The sequence below is a fragment of the Microtus oregoni genome, unplaced genomic scaffold (assembly GCF_018167655.1).
Source record: "Microtus oregoni isolate MIOR12 unplaced genomic scaffold, Mior012 000026F_ref0000081, whole genome shotgun sequence".
NCBI lineage: Eukaryota > Metazoa > Chordata > Mammalia > Rodentia > Cricetidae > Microtus > Microtus oregoni.
The window spans coordinates 32,244,635-32,259,862 of record NW_024543085.1 but is presented as its reverse complement, the minus strand read 5'-3'; the positions used below and the strand labels follow the sequence as shown (position 1 = coordinate 32,259,862).

General features: G+C 42.0%; 1 protein-coding gene across 7 annotated transcripts in view; it reads left to right on the top strand.

The window, feature by feature from the left end:
* The window catches only part of Dgki (diacylglycerol kinase iota), a 448,005-nt gene that overhangs the window by 298,940 nt on the left and 133,837 nt on the right, over positions 1–15,228 (top strand). For all 7 annotated transcript variants that reach the window (XM_041675727.1, XM_041675726.1, XM_041675728.1 and 4 more), the window contains one exon: positions 14,657–14,757. In XM_041675727.1, the coding sequence (XP_041531661.1) occupies positions 14,657–14,757 (101 nt within the window). The remainder of the gene's footprint in view (positions 1–14,656; positions 14,758–15,228) is intronic.

The following is a 15,228-nucleotide window of genomic DNA, read 5'->3' as shown; positions in this document are numbered from 1 at the left end:
TTTCTAACACACTGTAAGTCCTTAAAGTTAGGGTTAAAACACAGGCCTGTCTGCTTTGAGGATAGTGCTTATGTCATTGAACTCTATCATCAATACCAAATCTGGTCATTTCCAAAGTGTATATGTATATGAGCTACATATTTTAACCAAATTATACCAAATAAGCATTTAAAAGAACAAAAAAAAAGCAGATGTGAATTACTAAGGATTTGGTTTTACACATTTTAAATGTTTGGCTCTTTGAAATTGTTATAAGAAAATGTTTAGAAAGATACCCAGTTAAATTATAGCACAGCTGAAGAATTTGGAAACTCTTAGAAGGGCTAGTTACTATGCTCAGGCAGCATAGGCTTAGCAGGGAGGGTCATGCTTCCTCCTAAGGTGAGGGTCAGCATCAGACTTGGCAGGAAGGGCCATGCACACTTCCTCCTACAGGGAGAGGACTCACGACATCAGACTCACCGGGAAGGGCCATACACACTTCCTCCTGCAATAAGGGTTGGCTTCTGTGTTGTCCTAAGGCAGAGGTCAGTGCAGGGCTCAGGATCCAGTACACTTACGTAAAGGCCCAATGCATTAAGAATTCCCTAGATGTTGAAAATTAAATCATGTTGCTTTTAAAATTTATATTTATAGGTGAATTATTCATATCTATGCAGGTGGACGAACAATCTTTAGACTCAGCACTTTGTGTATAGTAGAAGTTCATTTCAAGAGTAAGGTGAATATTTGCTGCTGGTTTTTCCCTGGGCATAGGGGACTGTTGTCAATGTCACCTTTAGGGTAAGAGAGAGTCCTTGGAAGTGTTTCTGAATCATGCATGATCTTAGGTATATTTTTTAAGTAACAGAAAAGGAGTGAGAATAATTTACATATATTTTTTAGTGAATTTTTTGCATTATCTGTTTATTTTGAGAGTTATTGTGCACATGTCTAATCATACATGTTTGGCAATCAGAGGGCCTTATGGGAATTTATTTTCTCCTTTCATGATGTGAGGCCATGAACTAAGCCCACGTGATCAGGTTTGTTAGCAAGTGCCCTTCCCCCTCACTGAGCCATCTTGCAGGTCCTAACAAAAAATAATTTTTAAAATATAAAATAATTAAGGAATGGGAGATGTAGCTCAGTGAGGGAGTGTTTAGATAGCATGTACAAGAGCTTGTTTGATTCCCCTGTACTGTAAAGAAAGGAAAACAAACATATAATACTCTGGCCTTAAAAACAGTAAAAGTTCAGAGAACATGAACGCATGGTTTCAGTTTTTCTGCATAGCATATCTTCTGTAGGGAGAAGTGGAAATTGGGGCCTGAAGAGCCACAACAGGGATGTGTGGAGTTATCAGGGATTTGGGACCTTCTTGAAACTTGGGATAGTAAATTTTTGTCAATATATATGTATATATATATAAAAATAATGTGTAAATATATATAATTAACATATATATTTATAACTAACTCTTGGATTGAGCCAAATGAGTAGGCCCTCACTGCATTCGGGTTGACACTGTAAGAATTTTCTTGGGTTTCCTTAACAAAGGGCTACTCACCACAGGCTGAGCAGCTGAAGCCACAGGGTTTGGGAGGCTGGCCCACTGAGTCCGGGTGAGGCTCCCTGTCTCCTAGGTTTAGAGATGGCTGTCTTTTCCACATGACTTCATGGGGTCTTCTGCACATGTCTACCAGATTCCTTCTTTTTATAAAGAAAATGCTCTAATGTGCTTGATTCTGCCATCATGATCTTATTTTAACTTCATTTCCTCTTAAAATACCTATTCTCTGCATATTCCAAGTCATATTTTGAGACACTTGGGATGGTTTTATGAGTCAGTAGGGGTGGGGCATGACTTGGCTTATAGAAGCATCATGCGAAATACATCCGACTTGGGTTTTACTTATTTTCCTTTGGGTGTCTCTGGTAGGTTGAGGACTGACCTGCACTCATCACTTAATTCTTGAAAATAATTTTTATTAAAAGGTATAAAAGGGGATGAAAGAAAATTCCTATTTATGTCAGTATATTTTCAGAGTTCATTACGCGGGTTCAGAGTGAGGTTGCTGGCCTGTCTCCAGATTCATTTTCTATAAAATAAAGCAACTGAGTAAGAGATTCTTTGAATTTAGTTCAGACATGACCTCCTAAGGCACTGTTGTAATGAAACAACCATGAAATGGCTTCCTGACTGTAAACGGAAAGGGAAGGGTTTTTCTGGTCAGCGCCATGAACAGCAGATTTATTTATAAACGGATTCTCCACCCAGGAAAGAAGTTTGTAGATGTTATAACCATGTTTGCTGCATTAGAGAACAAAAGAGCCACGCTTCCTCCTTTGCTCTAGCACCGTAATAGTAGCTGATATCTTCTGACACAGACAACAACAGGAACATATCAATAGCAGTTTCTTCCGAGCAGTTCAAGAGCCTGTTTTTGTTGGGTTACATTACTGACATGGTGATGAACCACCAGCCACATTTCACTCGTAAGAGAGTTTGAGTTTAATTACGCTAATTCAATTGAGGCTTTTCTGGTCTGTCATAACACCCTGCCACACTTGCATGAAATGAAAAGAGTGTATATTTTAAAAGACATAAAAAGAAAAATAATACTGGTTGATGCATCTGCAGTGAGCATCCAAGATTTTGCCAAGCGATCATGAACCTGAGGCAGAGAAATAAGTCAAAAGGAAGGAGAGAAAACATTGGTTCCCTCCTAGTAAAATAAAGTAAATGTCTAGAAGTTTCTTTGATAGCTGAATTATTTTTAAATTTTATGAATCTGTTTATGAAATACTGTGTGGGTCAGTGAGATATTCCCGTGGCTCCAGGCACTCCCTGCTGTGCCTGCCTGACAACCTGAGTTCACTCCCTGGAACCCGCATAAGGCACAAAATTGTTCTCTAACCTCAACTCACGTTCTGTGGCACACTTGCTGAAACATACATCGTGCACACAAACCCAATAATACATAAGTGAATAAGTATATTCTAAGCATACATAAAATATTTATGTGTACTGTTAAGCCATTTAAGAAAAATGTTTCTTATGCAATAGTTAAATTAATTTTGTTGATTTTATCGTTTACTTTTTTCATTGCTTTAGCCAAATGCCTGACAGGAAGTAGCTTAACAAAGGCAAGTTTACTCTCATTCAGACATGAGGGCACAGCCAATCATGATGAGGAAGGCATGGTGTCTAGAACACCTGTCAAGGTTGTGGTTGGAGGAGCGTTAGACTGTTTGCTCACATCTGGTCAGATTGAAAACAAAAAGAAGAATTCCAGTGGTCATCTGGCTTCCTTCTTTTCCACCTTTTATTGAGATTTGCCCCTGGCTCATGAACGGTTGCCACCCACGTCAGGGTAGCTCTGGATTTTTCAGTCCTGTCTGGAATCACCTTCACAGAGCTGTCTGTCTCTTCGGTGATTCTGAAGCCAGTCAAATGGTCAGAGAAGACTAACAGTCATCACATCTGGCCAATGCTGACTTCTTGTTTCCTTCAACTGCAATAAAGCATGGACTATTCTCCCCATCAAGTCTCTTTCCCAAGAAAGCAAGTCCAACACCTGATCGTCAGTGTCTCATTTCAATAGGAACATGCACCGTAGTGCGCACATTCCAAGCTTTCCTGACCCAACGGGCTGAAAGGTTAGCTGTACGAGTCACTCTTTTATGAGCAGAGCAAAATTTCAGGACAGGGTGCTGTATAAAAAAAAGATTTTTGGTTTTTTATTTTTAGCTCGCAGTTGAGACAGCATGGCATGGTCTTCAGGGGCTTGTCTGGACTTGCATTCCTTCCTGCAGATGGCAGTGACAGTCGCATATGTGAGAGTTAAAGAGAGGTCACTTCACCCAACATGAAGGGCCAAGGAGCTTGGAGTCCCATGGTCCCTTCCAAAGCCAGTGCCCTTAACTGACCTCGGGTTACTTCTGTCATGGCCACACTGTATCCTCGGGAGGAACACACATAGCAATAGTTGATTTTTGCTCTGTTATTGCTTCGTGTTTCTTGACAATGACTTTTATTGCTTTGATGGACTATTTTTGGTCATAAACAAACAAACAAACTTTAGTTCTTGATTCCCCCCCCCGTTGGATTGTATGCAAAATAAGTGTTGCAACTTATTTTAAATTTTAAATTTATTTTGCCTGGTTTTCTTGGTACATTCATTCAAATGGCACTTCATCCAAGGACTCTGAGAGATTGAAAGGGGGGTGTGCGTGCCTGTATTTATAAGATTAATAATCCCAGTGCTCTTTCTGTCACATGTGAAAGGCCACACATTCTCTTCTATGAAATGACATTTTTAAGACTGTGCAAATCCTAGCCCTACCCCTTCAATGCAACAAAGGGAACTCAATTTGTCAGCTGTGAATACAATTTACCAGGATAATAAAGCAGTCTGGGATTGTAAACCGACATGACACTTTCTAGACAGCAAATAAGTGTGAGATCTTTGTTTGCTAAGCAGACATTGAATCCTGACAGAAAATTTCTGACTTCCTGAGCGCAGTAGAGCTGCAGTCATCCTGGTGGTTTGTGAGTGATGTTATGTCTCACTGGCTCCCTCCCCCAAACTCCTTGTCCCCATGGTTCTCCCTTCAGTCTGAATAACAGAGTAAAATCCCCTGCTATCTCAGGCTGTAGTTGTAAAAGTACCTCAAGGCAGCACTTTATCCTCGAACCCTAAGATGTTTTTTTAGGAACCATGTTTTCATGGATTTGTTTCTTAAGGTGAAAATTACTTTGACCTGATAAGTTAGAAGCACAGGACTTAATTCTGCCCTTGCTTCAGTTCCCACTGTCATTATGTTATTTTTTATTGTGATTATTACAAAGTTTTCCTTTTAATTTCCATTGGTGAATGTTCATGGTGTGTGGTATTGGGTTACATAAGGACACTTTCATTATCTAATGTGTCTTAAGATACAAGCATATAAGGTATTGTTCTCATCCACTCTTTATCCCAGCTATTCATATCTGCAGAACTTTATTACATAAAACAAAAACAAAACCCACATGTTCTTTCTACATCGAAATCCTACCTGTCCTTGTTTCTGGTGTGTTTGCCTCTTCTTTGCCTCCCATCATGACATTTCGTCAGTGTCCATGCTCTTTGAGAATGGAACATTATATGTCTGTGTGAGCGAGGGACTTAGAGACATTTTTCCTCTAAGGTTGTCATCTTTAATTGCCAGCATAGCAAATAAAAAGGGCCAAGAGTCTCCAATGTCTCCCGACGAGAATTAAATTTGTATATGGTATCTGATCACAGCTAGAAACTCTCCTCAATTTATATGATAGCTGCTAACATATTAAAAGCTTAGTCATAGACTGTGAGGGATAGCATAGCCATAGGTGGTATCTTGACTATAACGTGCTCATGATTTAACAGGTGTGAGGAGGAAGCAAAATCATTTGTCCTCGTCATATGTCCATTTCAAACAGTGGGCGATAGAATATGGTGTTTGTAGCTGCAGGGAGATCCTCCAGGTTCGGGGTGATGGTGGTAGTTTGGTCTGTGGTGGTTTTAATGGGAGGATCAGAGAAGCATGGGCATTAGAAAGACATTTAGAAGAGAAGGAGAGACTCAAGGGAGAAAGGGGGATTTACCGTGAGCTTAGGTGGGAAGTCAGAAGAAAGCTTCCAGCAGAAGTTCAAGAGAAAAAGAGGTCTGGTGAGCAGAGATAAGCAGTGTGGAATGCTGCCTGAATGGGAGTTAAGGTGAGGACTGAAGATGGACTCAGCCTGCAGAGATGGAGGGGAAGGGGGAAGAGAGGATAGACAGCCTTGACCTTGTGCAGAGGAAACTCTAGTTTGACAGTCAGTTGTTCTATAGCCTCAAAGCCAATGTGGCTCTGGTGCAGAGGTGAGGTCTGGGGTAGTGCAGAGGTAAGGTCTGGGGTGGTGCAGAGGTGGGGTCTGGGGTGGTGTGGAAGTGAGGTCTGGGGTGCAGAAGTGAGGTCTGGGGTGGTGTAGAGATGAGGTCTGGTATGGTGCAGAGTGAGGTCTGGGGTGGTGCGGAGGTAAGGTCTGGTGTGGTGCAGAGCTGGGGTCTGGTGTGGTGCAGAGCTGGGGTCTGGTGTGGTGTGGAGGTGGAGTCTGGTGTGGTGCAGAGGTGAGGTCTGGTGTGGTGCAGAGCTGGGGTCTGGTGTGGTGCAGAGCTGGGGTCTGGTGTGGTGTGGAGGTGGAGTCTGGTGTGGTGCAGAGGTGAGGTCTGGTGTGGTGCAGAGGTGGGGTCTGGTAGGGTGAGAGGTGTGGTTTGGCGTGGTACAGGTGTGGTGGTTTGATGTGGTCCAGATGTTGTTTGAATGTGGGGCAGATGTGGTGATTTGGTCTAGTGCAGATGTGGGGATGACTGCCTACAAAGCTATCAGAGTTGACTGGCTGGATAGTAGCGATGATGACATTCAGGGTTGCAGGGAGGAGCAGCTGATAAGATGCCTTTGATGTATTGATCTATGCTGTTGGCCCTTCATATCCTTAGGGCAGAAACAGTGAAACCTGCCAGCTGCTTTTCAGTGCCATGCAGTAAAGCCATTGCTGTCCCCTTTGCCCCCTTACATGACATGAACACAACACTCGGCAAAACACGTAAGGCGCAGTTACCACGTAGATATTTCATTCTATAACATATGCATTTATCACACAGTTTCAAAGGATAGAAACTTACTACAGATTTCCGGAGAAGTATGAAAGTACAGCACACATTTGAAGGTCTCTAGGATATATACAAATTAAATTTTATTTCATAATATTGTCTGGATATTTGGAAACAATAGTAAAAAAAATTCCCTGATATGTTTTCACTTGTTTGGCATTAAACCCGTGACTGAGTCTCTCTGTGACTTAAAATGTATTACCCACCAAAATGCTAGTTGAATGGTCAACTAATAAAAATGATGGAGAGGGAGATTTGGAATCCCTGGAGAGAATTTGCAACTGCTTAGAATGATCTCAACAAAAACTGAGTAGCTTCCATCTAGCTTCTTATTCTTGGGTAAGGGTCATGCCCATATTTGGTCACTATTTGAAGATTCCATCATCGAAAACATAGTATCATACGGAACGATGACTTAGGTAAGATCTAAGATACCTCTCAACTCTGATGCTTCCATGATCTTACAGGAAGGTCTAGAGGAATCGCTGTATCTAGAAGTCTGTGTGTTGGCATAGTACTCTAGTCCTCTCACAAACAGGAGTCATAGAGACTGAGAGGAGATGGCTCAGCAGTCAAGATCAGTTGTTCTGCAAGCATGATACAAGTTCAAATCCTCAGCACTTGTAACAGTTCAGCTGTAGGTGCACGTGTGTCTGCAATCTAGTGCGGTGAGGGGCAGAGACAGGAGGCCACTGGAGCCTGCTGGCTGTCAGCTTAGTTCCCACTGTCTGAGTGGAATGGGTAGCGTGTTATAGAGAAGGGTATCTAGTATCCTCTTCTGCCCTCTGTGATGCACCCTGGACACACACTAGGGTATATATGCCCCTGCCTTAGTAAGGATTACTATTGTTGCGATGAAACACCATGACCAAAAAGAAAGTTGGGAAGGAAAGGGTTAATTTGGCTTATACTTCCATATTGCTGTTCATTATTGAGAGAAGTCAGGACAGGCACTCAAACAGGGCAGGAACCTGGAGGCAGGAGCTGGTGCAGAGGCTTTGGAGGGTTGCTGCTTACTGACTTGCTCACTATAGCTTGCTTGGTCTGTTTTCTTATGGAACCCAGTACCAACATCCCAGAGGTAGCCAAGATCCACAATGATCTGAACCCTCCAATATCAATCACTAATTAAGAAAATTCTCTAAGGCTTGCTTGTAGCACAGTCTTATGGAGGCATTTTCTTAATGGCGGTTCCTTGATCTCAGATGACTTCATCACGTGTCAAGCTGACATAGAACTATCCAGCACACCCCTGTACAGAAGAATGAATAATCTATGAAGGGTTCTTCAGTAACATGTGTCTGGTAGTGGGTTCACATGACAACCCACCATTAGTGAGATTCAAAAACTTCTGCACAGTTTTAGATTCCTGAGGCATCATCCACTTCTCTGGAAAGAAGATAACAGAAGATGAGTGTTCTGTATGATTTTGGCAGGTCTCAGAATTCCATTTTAAATCGCTGCTCAGAAACCTTGGTTCAATTTGGTTTTATTGTAAAAGCCTTTTTGGATGCATCTGTATTTAGGTTATTCTCAGGGTCAGTTCAAAATTATCCAAAGGAAATTCTCAGCAATTTCTAGAAAATTCCTGAAGGGAGCTATTGATTATAATTGTGTTTAAATAAAGACCATCTGATGTGAAGAATTGCTGGTCAGTATTCCTGCCTCACTATATTTTAACTGAGTACTATGCATCCTGAGGTGGATTGTTTGGCTTTAGGTAAGGATTTCGAATTCTCAATTACCTTTTCATTTGTGTGGATCCCTCTAGGAATACAGGGATAGGTGGGAAAGAGCATAATCCTTTATGGATTGACATCCTGAAGTAGAGGTCAGACAGAACACAGAAATGGACAGGCATGCCAGACTTCATCAGGGGTTTGCAAAGAGTGAGCCGACTGGAAATTCGCAGTATGAAGCTCTAGTGCCAATCTGTGCTAAAGCCTCGTGGATATGGGCCATCCAGGAGAACTCATAAATATTTACTGGAAATGTGGGCAAGGTGGTGGAATTGCAAGGAGGAAGTGACTTTTTCAGGCTAGGATTTTACACTGATAACAAATATTTTAATTACAGATCCTCCAAACATAAGGACCGGTTGAAAGACTTTTTTTAAAGATTAGTTAGACAGCCTGGCATGGTGGTACACACCTTTAATTCCAGTACTCAGGAGGCAGAAACAGGCAGATCTCAGTTCAAGGCCAGCATGGTCTACAGAGTGAGTCCCAAGACATCAAAGGCTATAAAAAGAAACCCTGTCTCAAAAACAAAACAAAACAATCAAATAAAAAAGATTAGTTATAAACACACTTTGTTCTACCTAAATCATGCTCAAATAGAACTTCGTATTTGCATGCCTTGAAAGAATTTAAGGAGTTTAATTTTATCATTAAATCAAGCCTGAAGGTGGAAGAAGACAGGGTTGTGATGATTTTCGGTCTTGGTAGAGAAAACCAAGCGTCTTTGTGATTCTGCATAAGAATTGATGCACCTGTATAATGAGTTTTTCAAAGGCTGCATCTTGCCATGAGCCATCTGAGAAAGGCTCATTAAGACGGGAGATTCACAAGGTATAGTGGGCAGAATAATTATAAATTTACGGGTCCTGCCTGCAACATGAATTAAGATTTATGTTACTAACATCTTTGAGTAAAATTCCTTGGAAACATTCAGTCTTTCACTGTATTCATTCTCAACAGACATCCTTCATTGCTATGGTTGGCTGTCTGATAACCAGAGTGCCAAAGTGGCTTCAGCTCTCATGTCCTATAGATCCAAAAGGACTGGGGAGGTAAGCTAAATGAGGAAACACTTGCCTAGCAGGCATAAAACAGGGAGGGCGGAGTGGGGTGAGAGAGACAGACAGACAGAGATGGCCAGCAGCATCCATGAGGGAGTAGAGATTAGTGAGAACCAGGTACAAGCTGAATGGTACTAACTACTCAGGAAGTTGTTGCAATGGAAGCTGTTCTCTTCCCTTCCAGATTTACAAGGCAACAGCTGTGTGCTATGTGTCTAAGAGAAACTACTGTCTAGATTGGAAACCCCTGTGTGGACTAAGGAGAGGTGATTGATTGTACCGTGACTTTTGAGGAAGTACTTTCGGGGGACTTTCCGGGAGCCGTGAACTTCCAATCTGTATAAGGTTGCAGAAGAAATTTAGAGAGAAGTGGACAGGTTGCCATCCCACCTCAACAGAAAGGGAAGCTCACAGAATTCTGGATCTCTTCTAGGAAACTCAAGTGTCTCCTGGAAGTCAGGTTTAGAACTCTTGATACGATGCCGAAGCCAGTTCTGGTGACTTGTAGATGTTGGCATGGGGGCAAATTTCCGTATACTCAAGTTAGGAGTCTCTTCTATGCTCTACTAACTTCCTTAGCAATATGTAATTTTAGAAAATTAATGGCAGGGCCGCTCCTCAGACTTCGGGGACCAGCTCTGTTGTACTCCACTTTCAGTCAGCCAGCAATGGGACGCTAATGTAATATGACATGGGGATAAAATTGAATTGCTTGGCTTTCACTTTTGTCCCCTGAGTTTTTGCTCTCCAGTTCCTTGCCATTAGCTGGCTTTGTGAAAAACCAAGTGCGAGACAATCCATGGATGTGGAACATCACAACACCAGCCAAGAGAGACAGTGTCCCCCAGGAACCTCGTTAGAAATGTTTAGGGAAGTTCTTGTGTGTGTTCCAAATTTCTTCCCATATCTGGCAGCAGCAGATGCTAGTATTAGGCAGAATCTTGTTTAGGAGAGAAATGATCAGAGCAATTATAATAATGATATTAGCTAATACCTATTTGACACTTAGAATGTACCAGGCACTTTTCCAAGGCGCATCACGTGTCCTGACCCATTTGGTACTCATACTGGTTGATCCTGTTGTCATAATCTTACGTATGAGGAGACAACATTGCACATTAACCAGGAAGTGAAGAACTTTGCTTTGGATCTAGTTGGTTTGCTTTGGAGCCTCCTATCTTTCAACAATTAGCTATGTTACCCTGACCCACACCTACTGCTTATACAAAGGTCGAGAATGATTGAAAAGGATTTCTACTATTTAGCCCATGATCTGATATTAAGTGACTTTTTTTTTAATTTTTGGTTTTTTGAGACATGGTTTCTCTGTAGCTTTGGAGCCTTTCCTGGAACTAGCTCTTGTAGACCAGGCTGGCCTCAAACTCACAGAGATCCGCCGACTTCTGCCTCCCGAGTGCTGGGATTAGAGGAGTGCCCCACAATTGCCAGACCAAATTTTATAAGGTTTTAGGTCAGCATATAACAGGAAGCAAAGCATGGGATAACTTAGGGCGTGGTTTAAGGAAGCTCCTATTGTTTCCAGGTTGTTAAAACCAGAATCGCTGAACATAGTGGACAATGAGGACTGCTGAGAAGTCAAGAACAATGGCACTGGGTTTTGATCCTACTGCATGTACTGGCTTTGTGGGAGCCTAGACTGTTTGGATGCTCACCTTACTAGACCTGGAAGGAGATGGGAAGTCCTTGGACTTCCCACAGGGCAACCCTGACTGATCTTTGGGCTGATGACGGAGGGGGAGTTAATTGGGGTAGGGGGTTGGGAAATGGGAGGCAGTGGTGGGGAGGAGACAGAAATCTTTAATAAATAAATAAATAATAAAAAAAGAAATGAAACATGAAATAAAAAAGGAAGCGCCTATTGGTGTATGTTGCAAGAAGGTGGGAGCTAAAATTGAGAAGAGGGAGAATGGTTAGTGACACAATCCTGGAGAGGAAATGAAATCCCAGCACTCGGGAGGCAGAGGCAGGCAAATCTCTGTGAGTTCAAGGCCAGTGTCTACAAGAGCTAGTTCAGGACAGGCTCCAAAGCTACAGAGAAACCCTGTTTAAAAAAAAAAAAAATAAGAAAAACAACAACAAAAACCACCCCCCCCCAGAAAAGAAGAAAGAAATAATATGTCAATTCACTTGGTATCTGGAAAATTCTATTAAATACTAGGTCCTAGTATATGATCACAGTAGGCTTCATGGAAGTTTGGAGCCCAGTGTTTCGAGGCATCTTTGTGTGGGGTGGGACCAGAGGGCAAACGTGAGAAGTTGGGAGGTGACAGTGGGCAGAGGGGAAACAGTCTCTGACGGGGCTGAGGTGGGTGTTACATATGGAAGTGGTCGGAAGGACAGGCCAGCAGTTCTCTGAAATCTGTTTACACTTGGCAACTGCTGCCCTAACGAGGTCGCTCTTATTGCCATTAACCACCAAAGACAGCCAGAGCTCAGTGGCATTTAATCCACTTGTCTCAAGAGAGTGTTTACCCAGAACTCACTCTGCCCTGTGCTCTCCTTCTGCCTGCCATCACAGACTGGGAAGAGCCACTGCCTTCTAGGACTTCAGCTTCCTTCTCATCTGCCTTGTTTGTGGGGAAAAAAATCACCAGATACCATCTATAAAGATTACCTGGGTTAGCTTGGGAATGAAAATATGATGCCCCTTGATGTGGGGATAAGCCCTTGATGTAAAGCAAGTGTGATTGCTGCTAATCACTTAATTCCTTCTTCTTACTTACATCTAGCACCCGGCATTCTTTACCGTGATCATTACTTTTCCTCTTGTGTAGAGATATCACTTGTTTATAGATTGATATGATTTTAAACTAGCTATAATATTTCTCTAAGAATTATGGTATTCAATGCAAATGAACCTCAATTAGTTATTTAGAACAGTCACTTGAAACCACTTATTGAACTTTTATGCAGACATTTCTTTTATATACTCAAACTTGTAAGTCCCACAATTTGCATGCAGGAATTTAGAACACACACACACACACACACACACACACACACACCACACACACACACACAGAGTATGTGGTAGATAGATTTCCCTTTAAATAAATACAGCTCTATACATCCATTTATAATATCTGCCTCATGTTTTCTTGATAGGATGTGCCATGGTTCACTTAACAAACCTCGTGTAAATTGTTTACTTATAAATAAAGCACTCTTGGCACCAGGTAGAGATCAGCTGATCAGGCTAAACCATATTATGACTTCGCTATCTTATGCATGGACTCTTGGTATTTATCCATAGTTTCATATAGCTCCTCAAAGGGATATCATATAGGAGGAGGATCAGAACAGTGAGTGTGGGGATCATATCTCTGCTTCTCCTTCTGCCATATAGAGCTATATGACCTTAAAATCACTTTATATTTTGAAGCCACTGTTTTATCTGTTGGTGAAGTGATGCTTGCAGGCATGTGATACTTAAGGTTTGGTCGACTGATTTGCAGCTCTTCTATCAAACTAGATCTTGACTCTTCTTAACACCACTAACATACGGCAGATTTATTCTCCTGTGCTTCTGCCAAGGCCAGCACAAGGCCAGTAGATTGGGCACTCTGTCGGGGTCCACTGCTAGCCCGGACCATCAATTATTTCTCTCAACCAGACCCCAACATAAACTATTTCTCTCTGGACTGGTGTGGAGGAGATGAGGATAAAGACACGACTCACATGGTTTTATTGGTAGGGAGATTCTCAGTGGTCCCTCGTGAAGTCCTGAGTTTACATCCTGAAGAATTTTCCTCCTGCTTTATTTTCCAAACAGCCTTTATACTAAAACTTAACTTAGGGGAAATACGTTAGCACTCTGTCTCCTAGGTAACCAGGTGAATGGCTTTCAGTCACACCCAGAACTACCTGTCTGCTCTGTGTGCTAGCTGTCACATAGGCTTGAATCAGCATCTCTATCAGGCATCCTCCAAATTACAAAGGATGGAGCAAAACATCCTGACCGTTTGTTAGGTTAGGGACAGCCTGCCTGGCAGAATATGTGACCCATCTCAGGTGTGGCCTATGGCTTGATGGCTTGATGGCTTGGCTGCCATGCTAAATAGAAATATAGGCCTACAGCACTCAACAGTTATACTTTGAGTGATAGGCCAGGCAGCCAGCACATCTGTCTCCAGGGCTTTCTCAGGACTAACCATCTGTGTGATTTTGTGTAAACAGTGAACCTCATAAATGTCTACCCATTACCCTCTTTAGAATTTGTATACTTATATACTTATATCTGAAATACTTGAAATCTCTCTCTCCCTCTCTCTTATTAGCAATGTTTATTAGCATTTACTATAAAAAAAAAATAAACAGCAATGTTGTGTTTGAGAAAGTTCTTTCAGCTAATGAAACTGAAGGCTGCGCATGGACCAAAAGGAACACATTGCTCCACACTGGAGGTGATAAATATTAAGTCTATTTTTTCCACTCAACTTAGGCCTAGAATGAAACCACTTTGAAGATGTGACTTAAGACAAATTAAGGAATCTAGGAGGGTGAATAGGATGCTTCAGAGAATTTTGTGCTTCCGGTTTAATTAACTGGTACATGTCCTGGGCCAGCTTGAATGAGGGTTTTTTTTGGGGGGGGGGGGGGCATGAGTTGTGTACTTCATTTCGAGGGACCTTACAGGCAGCATCAATCACAACATACTTTAACTGAGTGTGCTTTCAAAGACTCCTCAATAGATGAGAAATCTCAACCTTGATCCTATGTACTCTAGATAACCTTGTTTGTATATTTAAATGCATTTTTTAGAAAACTTCTTTTGAGGTAAGGCCATTATTAATCAGTTATGGCAATTTTGGACATATTTTCTAATATTCTGTAGCTCCAACATCTTCCTCATTATTTTTCATTATTTGTGTCTCATTTATCAATTTATTACACACAATGAAATTGTGACAAATTAATAGCCAACATTACATAGGGATGTTCCCAGAGCCTTTTGTTCCTACTCCTGTGTTCTCTCCTGAATTTTGGGTACACAAAGTTTCTAGAGAAGGATTCTTCAGCTAATTTTGGTGTCCCTGTAAACAGGATGTATTTCTGGTCTGTACATAAATCTTTTCTTTAACTCACAGGAGATGCAATTGTCCCCATTCCCTCCAGGACCCTGACTTGCAGTTTTTCTCTCTCTCTTACGATACCTGACCTCTTGGTTCTTGTCTTGCAGTCCCCAGTCTGTCCCAGATCGCCTGAGGATCCGAGTGAACAAAATCAGTTTACAAGACTATGAAGGACTCCACTATGACAAAGAGAAACTCCGGGAAGCGTGTAAGTTACCAGCGCCTAAGGGACTGAGGCTGTACAGTCTCAGCTCGTCCTGAGTTTTTGGTGGGTAGATTCATTAGACCTCATGTCCAAGAATGTGGTTGGAGAAGGCAAGGGAGATGTGTCATTACCATGGGAACTTCTGGTGATGATACATGGGCCAGAGAAAATGGAAACAGTGAAGGAAAACGGTGAAGCTAGGCATTCTGACACCTGTGCTCTTGGGTTAGGCACTGCTCTAGGCTCAGCTTAACCAAAAATTAGAAATGCAGAAGGTTGACACAGAAACATCTAGAAACTTTTGAGCCGCCATAAATCTCTTTTTGAAGTTTGCCTTATAAAATGCTTCCACCATGCTCTGGATCGTCCAGAGTGATTCAGGAAAACGCTCCTTTCTCCCAACTCCCATGCTCCTGTAGGATGTCACACCAAGGACCATGACCCTGGAATGCTGAGCTGATTGGGTGATTCTCT